This window comes from Crinia signifera, chromosome 1 (genome assembly GCF_055691185.1).
Source record: "Crinia signifera chromosome 1, ASM5569118v1, whole genome shotgun sequence".
NCBI classification, from domain to species: Eukaryota; Metazoa; Chordata; class Amphibia; order Anura; family Myobatrachidae; genus Crinia; species Crinia signifera.
In genome coordinates this window covers 277,611,337-277,623,473 of record NC_139217.1, presented here as the reverse complement: position 1 = coordinate 277,623,473, position 12,137 = coordinate 277,611,337, and the positions used below count along the sequence as shown (strand labels likewise).

The 12,137-nt window shown below is 41.9% G+C and overlaps 1 protein-coding gene across 1 annotated transcript in view; it reads right to left on the bottom strand.

Annotated features, from left to right (window-relative positions):
• Positions 1-12,137, bottom strand: part of CNTLN (centlein) — a 309,550-nt gene that overhangs the window by 83,531 nt on the left and 213,882 nt on the right. Inside the window, exons 17-18 of the mRNA XM_083184414.1 lie at positions 5,303-5,438; positions 2,628-2,715 (exon numbers count right to left, since the gene is read on the bottom strand). Coding sequence (XP_083040540.1) covers positions 2,628-2,715; positions 5,303-5,438 — 224 coding nt within the window. The remainder of the gene's footprint in view (positions 1-2,627; positions 2,716-5,302; positions 5,439-12,137) is intronic.

The following is a 12,137-nucleotide window of genomic DNA, read 5'->3' as shown; positions in this document are numbered from 1 at the left end:
AAGTCTCAGAGTGCCGCTGTTTTCTTCAAGGATTGCATTATTCTGGCTACCAGCCAGCACAGAAGGCAACTGAGCAAGTTACCCCACGGGAGGTCTGAGTGCCGGCACCGAAGGCTGATTATATATATATATATATATATATACACATACACACAGACACACACAGGTTGAGTATCCCGTATCCGAATATCCGTTATCCAAATTATTCCGAAACCATACATTCCAGAAAGTGGATTATTTTTTTTTTTTTGCTAAAAACTCACTGGGGACATTTGTAACAGCACTACTGAGGACATGATATGTAACTGCCACTATATATGTACAAGAAAATGATTGCTTGGCATTCAAATTCAATATCTGAGATAGTACACAAATTTTGTTTCATGTTTTGAAACCTTGTTTTTTGAACAAATAAAATATATTTGTGTGCATTTCATATGCTTGATGTGTTTATACAGCATAAATGCAAGATACTTCAAAATACATCATTGAAATATTAAAATATTCCGAAATACGGAATAATCCGTTATCCAAAATTCTCCTGGTCCCAAGCATTTTGAATACGGAATACTCAACCTATATATATATATATATATATATATATATATATATATATATATATATATATATATATATATATATATATACATACATACATACATACATACACACACACACACACACACACCTGACATTTACTTTTAACCCCTTCCCGACATTTGACGTACATTTACGTCATGGTCGGGATGTACTTCCCGACACATGGCATAAATGTACGTCATGCCATTAAACTGTCACCGCGTCTTTAGACGCGGTGACAGAGGGACGATGTCTGCTGTCCCTGACAGCAGACATCTTCCCTCATTGCCCAGGGGGGGCAGCGATGCCCCCCCCATCGGCGATCGTTGCGATTGGCTGTTCAAATGTGAACAGCCAATTGCAGCGTTTTATGAGTTATGTGTATAATTTTGACTCTGCTGCCCCCTAGTGTCCAAAAAAAAATAAAAGGAGGTTGAAATAATGATTAAAACATAAAGTATACATATGGTCTATGTTATTTATTAACTATTTTGAGTGGTATGATTATTTGTCTCACAAGCAGAAAATTTTACATTTTGCAAATTGCAAAATGTTCAATTTTTTTACGACATTTTGGTATTTTTCACAAATAAAAAAAGACTGTATCGACCAAAATTTACCACTAACTTAAAGTACAATGTGTCACGAGAAAACAATCTCAAAATCACTGGGATAAGTAAAAGCAATAAAAAGTTATCCCCACATAAAGTGATACATGTCAGATTTGAAAAAAAGGGCTCTGTCAGGAAGGCAAAAACAGGCTGCGGCGGTAAGGGGTTAATAAATTAGCTTTAACTTGCAAGATATTTTTTGTAATCACTCTACACTGTACGTGAATTCGATACATACCATAATATTGTTTGGGGGGTTGGGTATGCCTGTATATCATACAGAGCCATTGAAAGGGACTACAGAACTGCTCTTCTTCCTCATATGAGTATAGGGATATCCAAATAACCTCAAAGTTGCTTCGTCGATAAAGACTGCTGGCTAGCGTGATTAATGACCAATGGTCATTATTGCGGTTTACAATTAGCGCCCATTTTAATCACCAGAAAGACGGACCCACCACCAAAAACATATAGAATCAGAGATAATTTTCTGATTGCATGTATTATCGCAGGTTCTGGTGGCTTCTTATTGGGGATTATGCTTTGTGTACCTCAGGTACACACGGTTACTGGGGGAAAGGATGCCAGCATCATGGCTAATAGGATAGCCCAAGTCAAATCTATTAGCAGCAGGGATATCCTATTAAGGGGTCCATTTATCATCGAGGGATAACACTCATTCCATATGACCCAGTCAGCTCTCAGCTGTCAATTTTCGAACACATGACATTTAGAAGCCAATTGGCTGGAGAACCATTTAGCATACACATCAAGTTTTATCACTCATTGGTAAATGGGCACATCGGATCTCAAAAAACATTCTTAACGTTGATTTCGTAATCACCATTTATCATTAAATGACAGGGGCCATGTACTTTGCATATAATTGAGCAGCTTTATTATGTACTTTAAATATAATTGAGTGTGCATTATTATGGTGTTATATCTGTAGCACTGAACAAAAGTAACTTTGTGCGAAAGACTAGGAGCATTAAACTTCTATGAAATAATTTGCGTTAACAGGCGCACGTCAGTAGACATAGGGGGTCATGGTCAAGTGGAGCAACTGCACCTTATACATGCACCATGTTGTAGTGCTGGCACCAATTGTGGCATATAACACACCATTCAGTATTACAATATGAACAGGTGTTAAAAGTGGGTGTCTCAGGACTTACATATTCAGCCGCAAATGAGTTTGTAGCAGTATTTGCATAAACCAAGACATACTATGCTTGTTATAGTAATAACCGTTATACATTTTGGGGTACAAAATATTGGGAATACACTTGAGCATTGAGGACTATTGTGAACATTCACATCTTCAGCTTTATCAAGCTCTTTAAGCACAGAATTTGAGTCATAACCATGCGGCACTCCATTTACAAATTAACAGATCGAAGCATAAATTGAACAAAACAAGCAGAAAAAACATGCCTTTAGACATCGATGAATTGCATTTCAATCTTACAGGACATCTTTTTAATTGAACAGTTTTCTTTGATTGTCTGCCATGTAGACTGACCTGCAGAAACATAAAATATAAATGAACAACTCAAAACAATACAGTAAAACACTTTGCTTTGAAATATATATTACAGTGGTGGTAACAAAAAGTTTTCCACACTTCCTGATTTCCTCTCATTTTTGAATGTGTGTCACACTTAAAGGATTCAGATCTTCCAAAAACAAAAATTTAATATAATACAAAGACAACCTGAATAAACACAAAGTATTTTTTTTTAATTATTCCATTTATTCAAGGAAAAAATATCAACCACCAGTTAGCCCTCTGTGAAATTATTAATTGTCCCCTTAGTTGAACTGACCAATTACCAGAATGATACAGTTCAAATCAATTAGTAGGCTGGTTAGAAGGATAATTGGGCAGTGTGTGAGAGAAAACTACAATGGTTTGTTTGTTTCTATACTCTAAATAAACGGAGCAATTAGATGGAAATGTCATACATGTTTTCAACTTTCTCTCCAACTAAATTATAAGTAGGCAGAAACCAGCTGCCTGTTTCTGCCTACTTTTGTCATGAATTGCTGAGACTTGCAGACTGGGCTGTAGGGTCAGAAGGTCTCTCTACACAACCCGAGGGCCAACCGGAGGATCATATGGCTCAGCAGCATGAGCAGTTGATGTAGTAGCCTAGAGAATGGCTGCACGTTCTACTTCCCTGCAAAGACATCCTTCAAGAGGAGTCTGTGGAAAGTGGCAGCAAGATGTTGAAAAAATAAATCCTTTCCTCAGTAAGAAATAAACCAAAGAGAAGAATCATCTTTAAAACACAACTTTGTCAATGTATAGATGAAATTGAGGTGACCAAATACTGTATGGACGCAAACACTCACACACATGCCAAGAGCAGTGGAAATGATAATGCCTTCTACATGTTTAAGGGCAGCATAAATATACTGCAAATAAGCAGCATCATTAAGGCCTTGTTGTAAAAGTTCTTGGTTGCAGACAATCCTGCCAAGTTTGCACTTTTGAAAACGCTTCAATTTCGAGTATAAGATTTTTCCATACAAAGCCATTTGTGCACATAGCCATTATCATTTTCCAGTTAGATACATATAAACATCACAGTAAAGGTGGAGTGAGGTACTGCTACTCACTGGATATACAGTAATGTAACCATCAATTAGACTCCATACTAGTTAACTGGTAGGCCTACAATTGTAGGTGAGACTAACTACAACAGAGCTTACTTCTGTAGTAGCTTAAACCCTGCAAAGTGTGGACAAAAAAACACCTAATAGAGAGAAGCTGCTGTGTGAGCTTTTTATCCCTTTCAGCTATCTTTTTTTATTTTTTCTTAAGATACTGTACTGTAACAATGTATTACTTTTGCTTGAAAAATACCATTACATGTATATACAAACATATAGGTGCAAAAAAGGGTGTCACTCCATTGATTTCATGAAGTACACCAACAAAGGTAAACCAAGGTAAAAGGGAAAGCCTGCACTAGTTCTTCAAGTGACTGCTTTTCTTGTTAGCCAGAACATGCTCAGGCAATACTATATAGTTCACTATAATAGTGTACTCCGAAAAAAAGACCTGGTGCCAAATGTAATAGGGTGAGAGTTTCAGAAAGTGAGAGATTTTGGGAGAGTTTTCCCATTTTTTTTTAAAGCAGCAATCAATTACACTGCAAAACCAGGTTGATTTTGCCATGTAATTGATTGCTGCTTTAAAAAAATGGGAAAACTCTCCCAAAATCTCTGTTTCTGAAACTCTCATCCTATTACATTTGTCCCCAAGTGTTTTTTAAATAAATAATTTTTTTTCTTTACAGAAAAAAAAAATCAGTATTTATACAAAACATGCAGAACCCTACAGTCTGTCTACTTTGATCCTTGGCTGATCAGGTTAACTGCTCCCAATCAGTTTGTATCCAGCCATGACTCTTTGTCTAGCGGTAACAGCATCAAAGGAATGGTATGTAAGTGGCTATTCTATGGGGAGCTGAAGGTTACTTTTCATCACTTAAGATGCAACCTCCCAATCTTGAACACTGGAGAATTATATGCCATTTATTGCCACACACCTATACAATTGTTGGCCATTCACCCGATATCGGTAAGAGAGGCCAATGATTGGACAGGTATGTATCCAGCTTGGCTGGTCTGAAGAAATCATTGTTAAGGTGTCTAGACCACCACTTTAGTTAAAGAAGTTAGACATTTGGGTGGTTGGAGTAGAGTTGGTGTATTTCCAGCTTAGTCACTTCAGTCCAGCTATATCTATATATCACTTAAATAAAACGTTTTCAGCAATATGAAGTTGGCTAAAAAGTCTCAATAAGCATTACATTATGCTGGAATTGAAATAAATTCAAGAAGAAATATATCAGTCTAGAATGAGTTCTAAAGCCATTTCAAAAGCCGCCCATACATGGGGTGGTTTTCCGGTGTTAAGTGATGCGCACTCCCGCACACACCATATCGCACAGCACAAAGTATGGGCGGCACAAACTTTTTGTACTAGAAATAGAACTTACCATAATTAATTTAACAAACAATTTAAGTAAAAAATTGAATTTTAGCTTTGCTTGACTGCATTTCTACTTATACAACATAAATCTATGAAACGAACATACTTGGTTTTCACTCCTGGTAAGTTTGTCGGTGTTATGTGCCTCCCCAGCACTGGAATCCTCTACAGATGAGCAAGTATCCTGCGCTGATTGGACTATCACTTGTCCCATACTCTCAGATGAATCACTTTCAGCGTCACTGAATACAAATTAGAAAGCGATTACAGATTACTTTCGTACCAACTTCTAAATTAGACATTTTGTCAATTAAGTGTCTAAGCAGTAATTCATTGCACAGTTGTATTTTCTATTTGTTTTGCCTTTTATTCATGTATGGCATCCATTACACTAGTCAACAGTGAAAATGCTTACGAAACAAAAATAGTCATTTCTAGTGTATTCGAGCATGGGAAATACGAATATGGCATTTAAAATGCTGAGTTAGCTCTATGTTCTGAGATATAACCATATTTTATTAAATACTAGAGAATTTGAGAGATTTTCGAAAAATACTAGGGATTTTTTTTATTTAAATAAATTGTAGGTTGGCAATCCTTAGTACAGGTATCCTGAGTTATTGTCAGCCATATTTTGTTACTCAATATATATGTTACTCATACTGTATATGTCACTTATATATGGACCATAGGCCCTGTAACCATGAGCTCAGGACCACCGCTCCCCAACCTCGGAGACTGGCTTTGGTGGTAATCTGTATCTGTAATTTAGAAGTGTGCCCCAAAAACCTATATGGTTCTTCCTTTGTCCTCCTTTGGACACACCCTCTTCCTACAGCTTCGTCACTGAACTTTTTTGGGAGCATCACCAACATAGCACCACTGTTAATTTTGCTGTGATTAGTCTTATGTTGGTTTTTCTTTGCTTGTTTTCGATTACCATTTTTCCAAATAACTGTAGCCTGTGACAAACCCCCTCCCCTCTTTATAAATCGGTGGTAACCACCAGCCACTCCCAAGACTGGAGAGCGCGTCCCAACTGAAGAGACTCCACATCTGTCCACCACAGCAATGAAGTCCTTGTGTCTGTCTTCAGCAACACCATCTCCGTCTTCATAGTTTTGGGATTCCTTGACCAACACACCAGAATGTTCCATTGGAACGGTCTGGAGTGGAATCTGTCATACTGCAATGTCTCGAACGTCGCCACCATCTTCCCCAAAAGCCTTGAGCAAAGCCACACCGATGGACTGTCCACCTGTAAAATGGTCCACACTAGCAGATGAATGTCCATGGCTTTTGTTTCTGTAAGGAAGATATGGTGTAGGTAAGTGTCTAAGAGCACTCCCAAAAATTGTAGTTTTTGTGTGGGAACAAGATTGGACTTCTGTAAATTCAGAATCCATCCATGGCTCTGCGAAAACTGAATCGATACAGACAGATTCCTTTCTAACTTTTCTGTCCAAATATGGGATTATCACAATCCCCTGAAGTCTGAGGGCAGCCGCCATTATTGCCATGTTTTTTGTAAATACCCTCAGAGGCGTTGACAGCCCAGAGGGCAGAGCCCAAAACTGCAGGTGTAGATCGCCTATTGCGAAATGCAGTAAGGCTTGATGTTCTTCGCAAACAGGAACATGCAAGTAAGCATCTTGGATATCTAAGGACGCCAGGAATTCTCCCGGCTCCAGGCTTAGGAGTACTGACTTCAAAGATTCCATCTTGAAGTGATCCACCCATAAATAAAGGTTCAGTGTTTTCAAGATTAGAATGGGTCGGAAAGACTGATCCGGTTTGGGCACCGAGAACAGGCTGGAGTAAAACCTCTTCTTTCTTTCCTCTCGCGGTACCGGTACTGCCACACCCTTGTCGACGAGAGCTCTCGCCGCCCCCAAAAGGGCTGGTCTCAGGCGAGCCTCCCCGGGCAAGGACGTTGGAAGAAATCTCTTTGGAAGAGTTCCCTTCAAGTTGACCCTGTATCCCTGGGAAACTACATTGAGCACCCAGAGATCCTGATATGACCATGCCCAAGCTTCCCGGTATTGCAAAAGGCGACCCCCCCCACTCTGGCTCCCCACAGAGCAGGTAGCCTCCAGCCCGTCATGCGGAGGGCTTTTCCTCGCTCTTGGCAGCCTGCTTCCCAGAAAAGGCACCAAAACGGGATCTGGGACCTCTGCCTTTCCCAGCGTTAAATCTGCCCCTACCTGACGTACCTCTGGTAAACGCACCTCCTCTAAAGAAGAGACAAAAGGACTGCCAAAAAGCAGCAAACCTAGAAGAGCTTTGCTTGTTAGAAGACAAGGGCAAAAATGTACTTTTACCCCCTGTGGCCTATTTGATTAAACGTTCCATCTCCGAACCAAAGAGCAATTCCCCTTTAAAGGCTAGTGCCTCCAGGGATTTTTTAAAATTCATTATCGGCGTTCCACGCCTTTAAACATAAAGCCCTCCTAGCTGTAACGGATGTGGTAGATACCTTGGAAGCCATCTGGACTCCCTCTTCCCCTGCTTCGCAGGTGTACTCAACTGCCGCCTTCAGCTTTTCCGCTAAGGCAAATTTCTCAGAATCAGGGTGAAGCAGAGAGCATAAAGTGGATGCCCAAGCAATCATGGCTTTTGACACCCAAGCAGAAGCTATCACAGGTCTAAGCGTAAAGCCCACACCCTCAAAAATAGCTTTTAAACAACCCACCAGTTTCTTATCTACAGGGTCTTTAAATGCCGCTCCACCTTGAACCGGCAAAACTGTAGCTTTGGATAGTCTTGATACATGAGCATCCACTAGAGCAGGGCTGGGCAACACCGGCCCTCCAGATGTTGATGAACTACACATCCCAGCATGCCTTGCATCAGTTTCAGCATGGCCACATAGCAAAACTAATGCAAAGCATCCTGGGATGTGTAGTTCATTAACACTTGGAGGGCCGGTGTTGCCCAGCCCTGCACTAGAGGGACCGTTTCCCACGCATGTGCATGTTCTTCTGGTAATGGATATAAAGTAAGAAAATTTTTGGGCATAATAGGTTTATTATCCGGAGCTTTCCAAGCTCCGTCCAATAATTCCTGCATTCCCTCATCCGAAGGAAAAGTGACCGCGTCCCTGCGCTGTCTCTTAAACACTCCTTGCTGTGGGGCCCTGTCCCCCTCAGCTAAATTTAAGGCTTGTCTAACTGCGATGATCAAATCATCCACACCAGGGATAGACATCCTCCTCTGTCTGATCCCATGCTACCTCTTCCATGCATTCCCCTTATTCCTCTGGCCCCACATTTGGGACGATGGGGGGGGGGGGGGGGTGAAATGACAATCTCGGAGAACCCACAAGGTCCCTAAACTGTTCCATAAGGGTACTATTTAATTGCTGTAGGCTGGGCTGTCTCCTGCATTGCCTGAATAAACCCAGGTTCCCCTTGAGACGGGGGAAAGGAGCCCCCAGAAAACTGAGAGGATGACAATGATCTGGGAGATCTAACCAATTCATCCCTCTGCCTGTTTAAAAGCTGTACCAGGGCAGACACAGATTTTCCCAAGGACACAGCCCACGCTGGCTCATTTTCTTCAACTCACATATAGGGCAAATATCCCCATGGTCCATCTGTTCACGGGTTAAATTTAGACCGCAAAAACTGCAGTTTTGCAGCCTGGTCGACACTCCCTCCCCAAAGGCAGCAGCACACCCTTCAGTCATGTTATCAATAACACAATGAAAATATGTCAGGCGTCAGTACACAAGCCAATATATGCAGAGTACTTAGCTGTCTGCTGGGGATGGCGTCGACTCCGTGAATCCAGACACTCTGCCAGCAGGAAGGAATCCATTCCTTTCAGCTCCACGTCGTGCAGAAAGAAAGGCGCCAACCAGCAGACTGAGGCAAGAGACTGCTGCAGCGGTGAGACCTGGCTCTTGGCACCTACTCACCCACTGCAAGCCGCTGCCACCAGAGATTCTCCTATTCCTGTGACTCCCCTTCAACGGTGAACACATGGAACTGCCTGACTACTGCTGAGCCTGGCTGCGACCTCCACAGAGTTCACCCAGGAAACCCATCCAAAATGGCGGGCGCCATCACGGGGTGCCCGTCGCCCAAGATCCCCCCTATGCAGGGAGCTGGCTCCGGGGTCCCCCAGGGTCCAGGACAACCCCCTTTGAATGGGAGTTCTAGTGCTGCACTGAGAGACCAGACAGCGCCTCTCAGTGCACAGGGAGCTGACAGGATGCGTTTCTATCAGCCCCTGCTGCGCTCTCAGTGTGAGGATTCCTAAAGAATTGTCACACTGTGCCTGTCTAACTAAAGTGTAAAATCAATTAATAAAAAAACAAACACCCTAGCTAATTCTCTTTGTGGCTGCTTCAGCAGCCCTTCAGCATAGCACCCACTCCGGTTGGCACCTAAAACGAAACTAAATATTCCTGGGATGCAGAAGGGAGGAGCCTGCCTCTCAAGTCTTCAGCATAGGTGCCTGACTCATTCGGACCCCTCCTACATCCCAAGGTTGAGCTGTGTCACCGTGATGAGTAACAGAGAAATAATATTGGTTTTTACTACAGAAGTACATGTACCACAAGTAGTGTATCTAAAAAACTAGAGCTAATAAACATCATATTTGGTTTTCCTGACTCAAATTTAGTAAAAAATACTATTTTTGCAACAGAAGCAAATAAAAAGTTGTTTTTTGTTGGCTAGTGATATCAGAATCCCTTGTATAATTTCAGATAAAACTCCCAGCATGTTTTTGCCTGTTAAGCACTGTACACACGGGGCGACCCAGCACTTTTTGCTGAGCAATGTGGGTACTTGTGTAATAGCACAGCACCTGTTACGTAGTTAGCGTAGCATCCCTTTCAGAATCAGAGTAGTGTTCACGCGGCAAGCGTAGTCAGTCAGAAGTAGCGTAGTGTTTCTGCGCCCTCTTAGCAGAGTTAGCTTAGTCAGCGTCCCTGTAAGAAGTAGCGTAGTGTTCCCGCGGCCATTATAATTTTGTGGATCCGGAGACTGGGGTTCATACCCAAAACATCAAACGCCTTTGGGGATCTTGCAAGTGGCATAACAAAAGGCAAAGGGGCACTGCGTGCCAAAATCTGGACTCCTATCTTCAGGAATTTATTTGACGCAAAACTGTTGGCGCAGAAAACGCTTTCCAGCGGATTCTATATGCCCTAACTCTGCTCCCAAAGGCCGACAAAGCAGACAACACAAATGCAGACCCAGCTGTGTCAACTTCAGCTGCATTTGCCGTCAATGCAGAAACTGAAGAATAACGGTTTTATTATTTTCTTTGTCTTGTTATTTGATATTATTGTACTTTGTTAAGCGTATTTTTCCTTGTTTATTATTTACTAAAATCCAGTTACCAGTTAACACATGTCGACATTACGGTCTCAGATGTATGATATGGCAGGTGTGAATGTCATTATGGTCTCAGATGTATGATATGGCAGGTGTGAATGTGTTCCTGAACCCCCCCCCCCACTAGCCACGACAGGCCGAAGTGTGGCGAGCGCAGCGAGTCCCCCGACCTGTTCATACCCCCACTATCCACGTTGGAGTGGAGCTGACTTTATAAAGTGTGGTGAGCGCAGCGAGCCACCAAGTCCAAAGTGTGGCGAGCGCAGCGAGCCACCAAGCCCAGAGTGTGTTGAGCACAGCGAGCCCCGCATTACTTTACATGTATTACGCGTGTGCTCGCCACGCTTCGGGCTCGCCACACTTTATAAAATCAACTCCAAGCCGACGTGGCTAGTGGGGGTATGAACAGGTCAGGTGGATGCGCAATGCTAACTACGCCAAACAGCCGTTGGGCTACGCTGACAGCGTAGCTTAGCCTACGCTGAAAACATAGCGTATCCGTGCGCCGTGCTATTACACAAGTACCACAATGTGCTTCAGCACAATTGCTAAGCAAACATCGTGGTGCACCCATGATGCTGTGTGCTGAGCGATCATGCTGAGCGGAACTTTGCCCATTTTAATAGACATAGCCCCATGATCTAGAGTAAACCAGTGCAAGCACTGACTTTCCCTGTGGGTGATACTGACAAGCGGAACCGCGCATCTCCATCACTGCAGTTCATATACACGGAGAGATCTGTGCTCCTTTTCTAAGCGATCTAGTCAGATCGCTTAGAAAAGGGGCTGAAATTGCCCCGTGTGTATACACCTTAACAACCATGAAAAGATTTGATCTTGTAGGCTGAATACATGTACATGCATCTGCAGTAAGCAAGACAGCATGGCACCACTACTGATCAAGCAGACTGCCATCTTGGCCAGAGTTTCTGTCATTTTGATTTCCTAAATTTGGGGCTGTCTCAAACCATGAAAAATTCAACATCGAAATTAAAAGGCACCTGTGCCAATAGCTTACAATCGATGGATGAGGAGCTGTCCTACAGACTGTATCATTTTCAATTAGTATAACATGATTTTAAAAACTAATGTATTAGGAGATAGACATAGGGTAAGAGCAGTATAATCCCTTTGTAGCTTATTTGGCCAGTCAGTAATATCTTCTTGTTCATGCTAAGGATACATAATCAAAACATTTAAATAATGGGAAAAATGTGAGGTCTTAATATATCTATGACAAAAAAGTGCTGTATATTTCAAGTATTATAAAGAAAACATGAGGAAAAAAACGTCAATTTGAAGCAAGAATACGATTTTTTTTTATGCATCGTTCAATTAAAGTTAGCACAAAGACTGTGCATAAAACACACATGAAATAATTAGTGTGGATGGGTCTTAATTTAAGAGATGTTAAACAGCTTGTAGACATCTGGTAGCAAGCTGAAATGGGTCATTTAAAATTTATCTAACTAAATTAAGGAGGGGAGAGGCTTTTCCTCCAGGATCGACATGTCACAAGATAACTAAATGGACTTAGTAGGCTTGCCTGGGAATCCTTAGCTGTCAGTGGTGAATATGCAAAGGGCTAGCAAA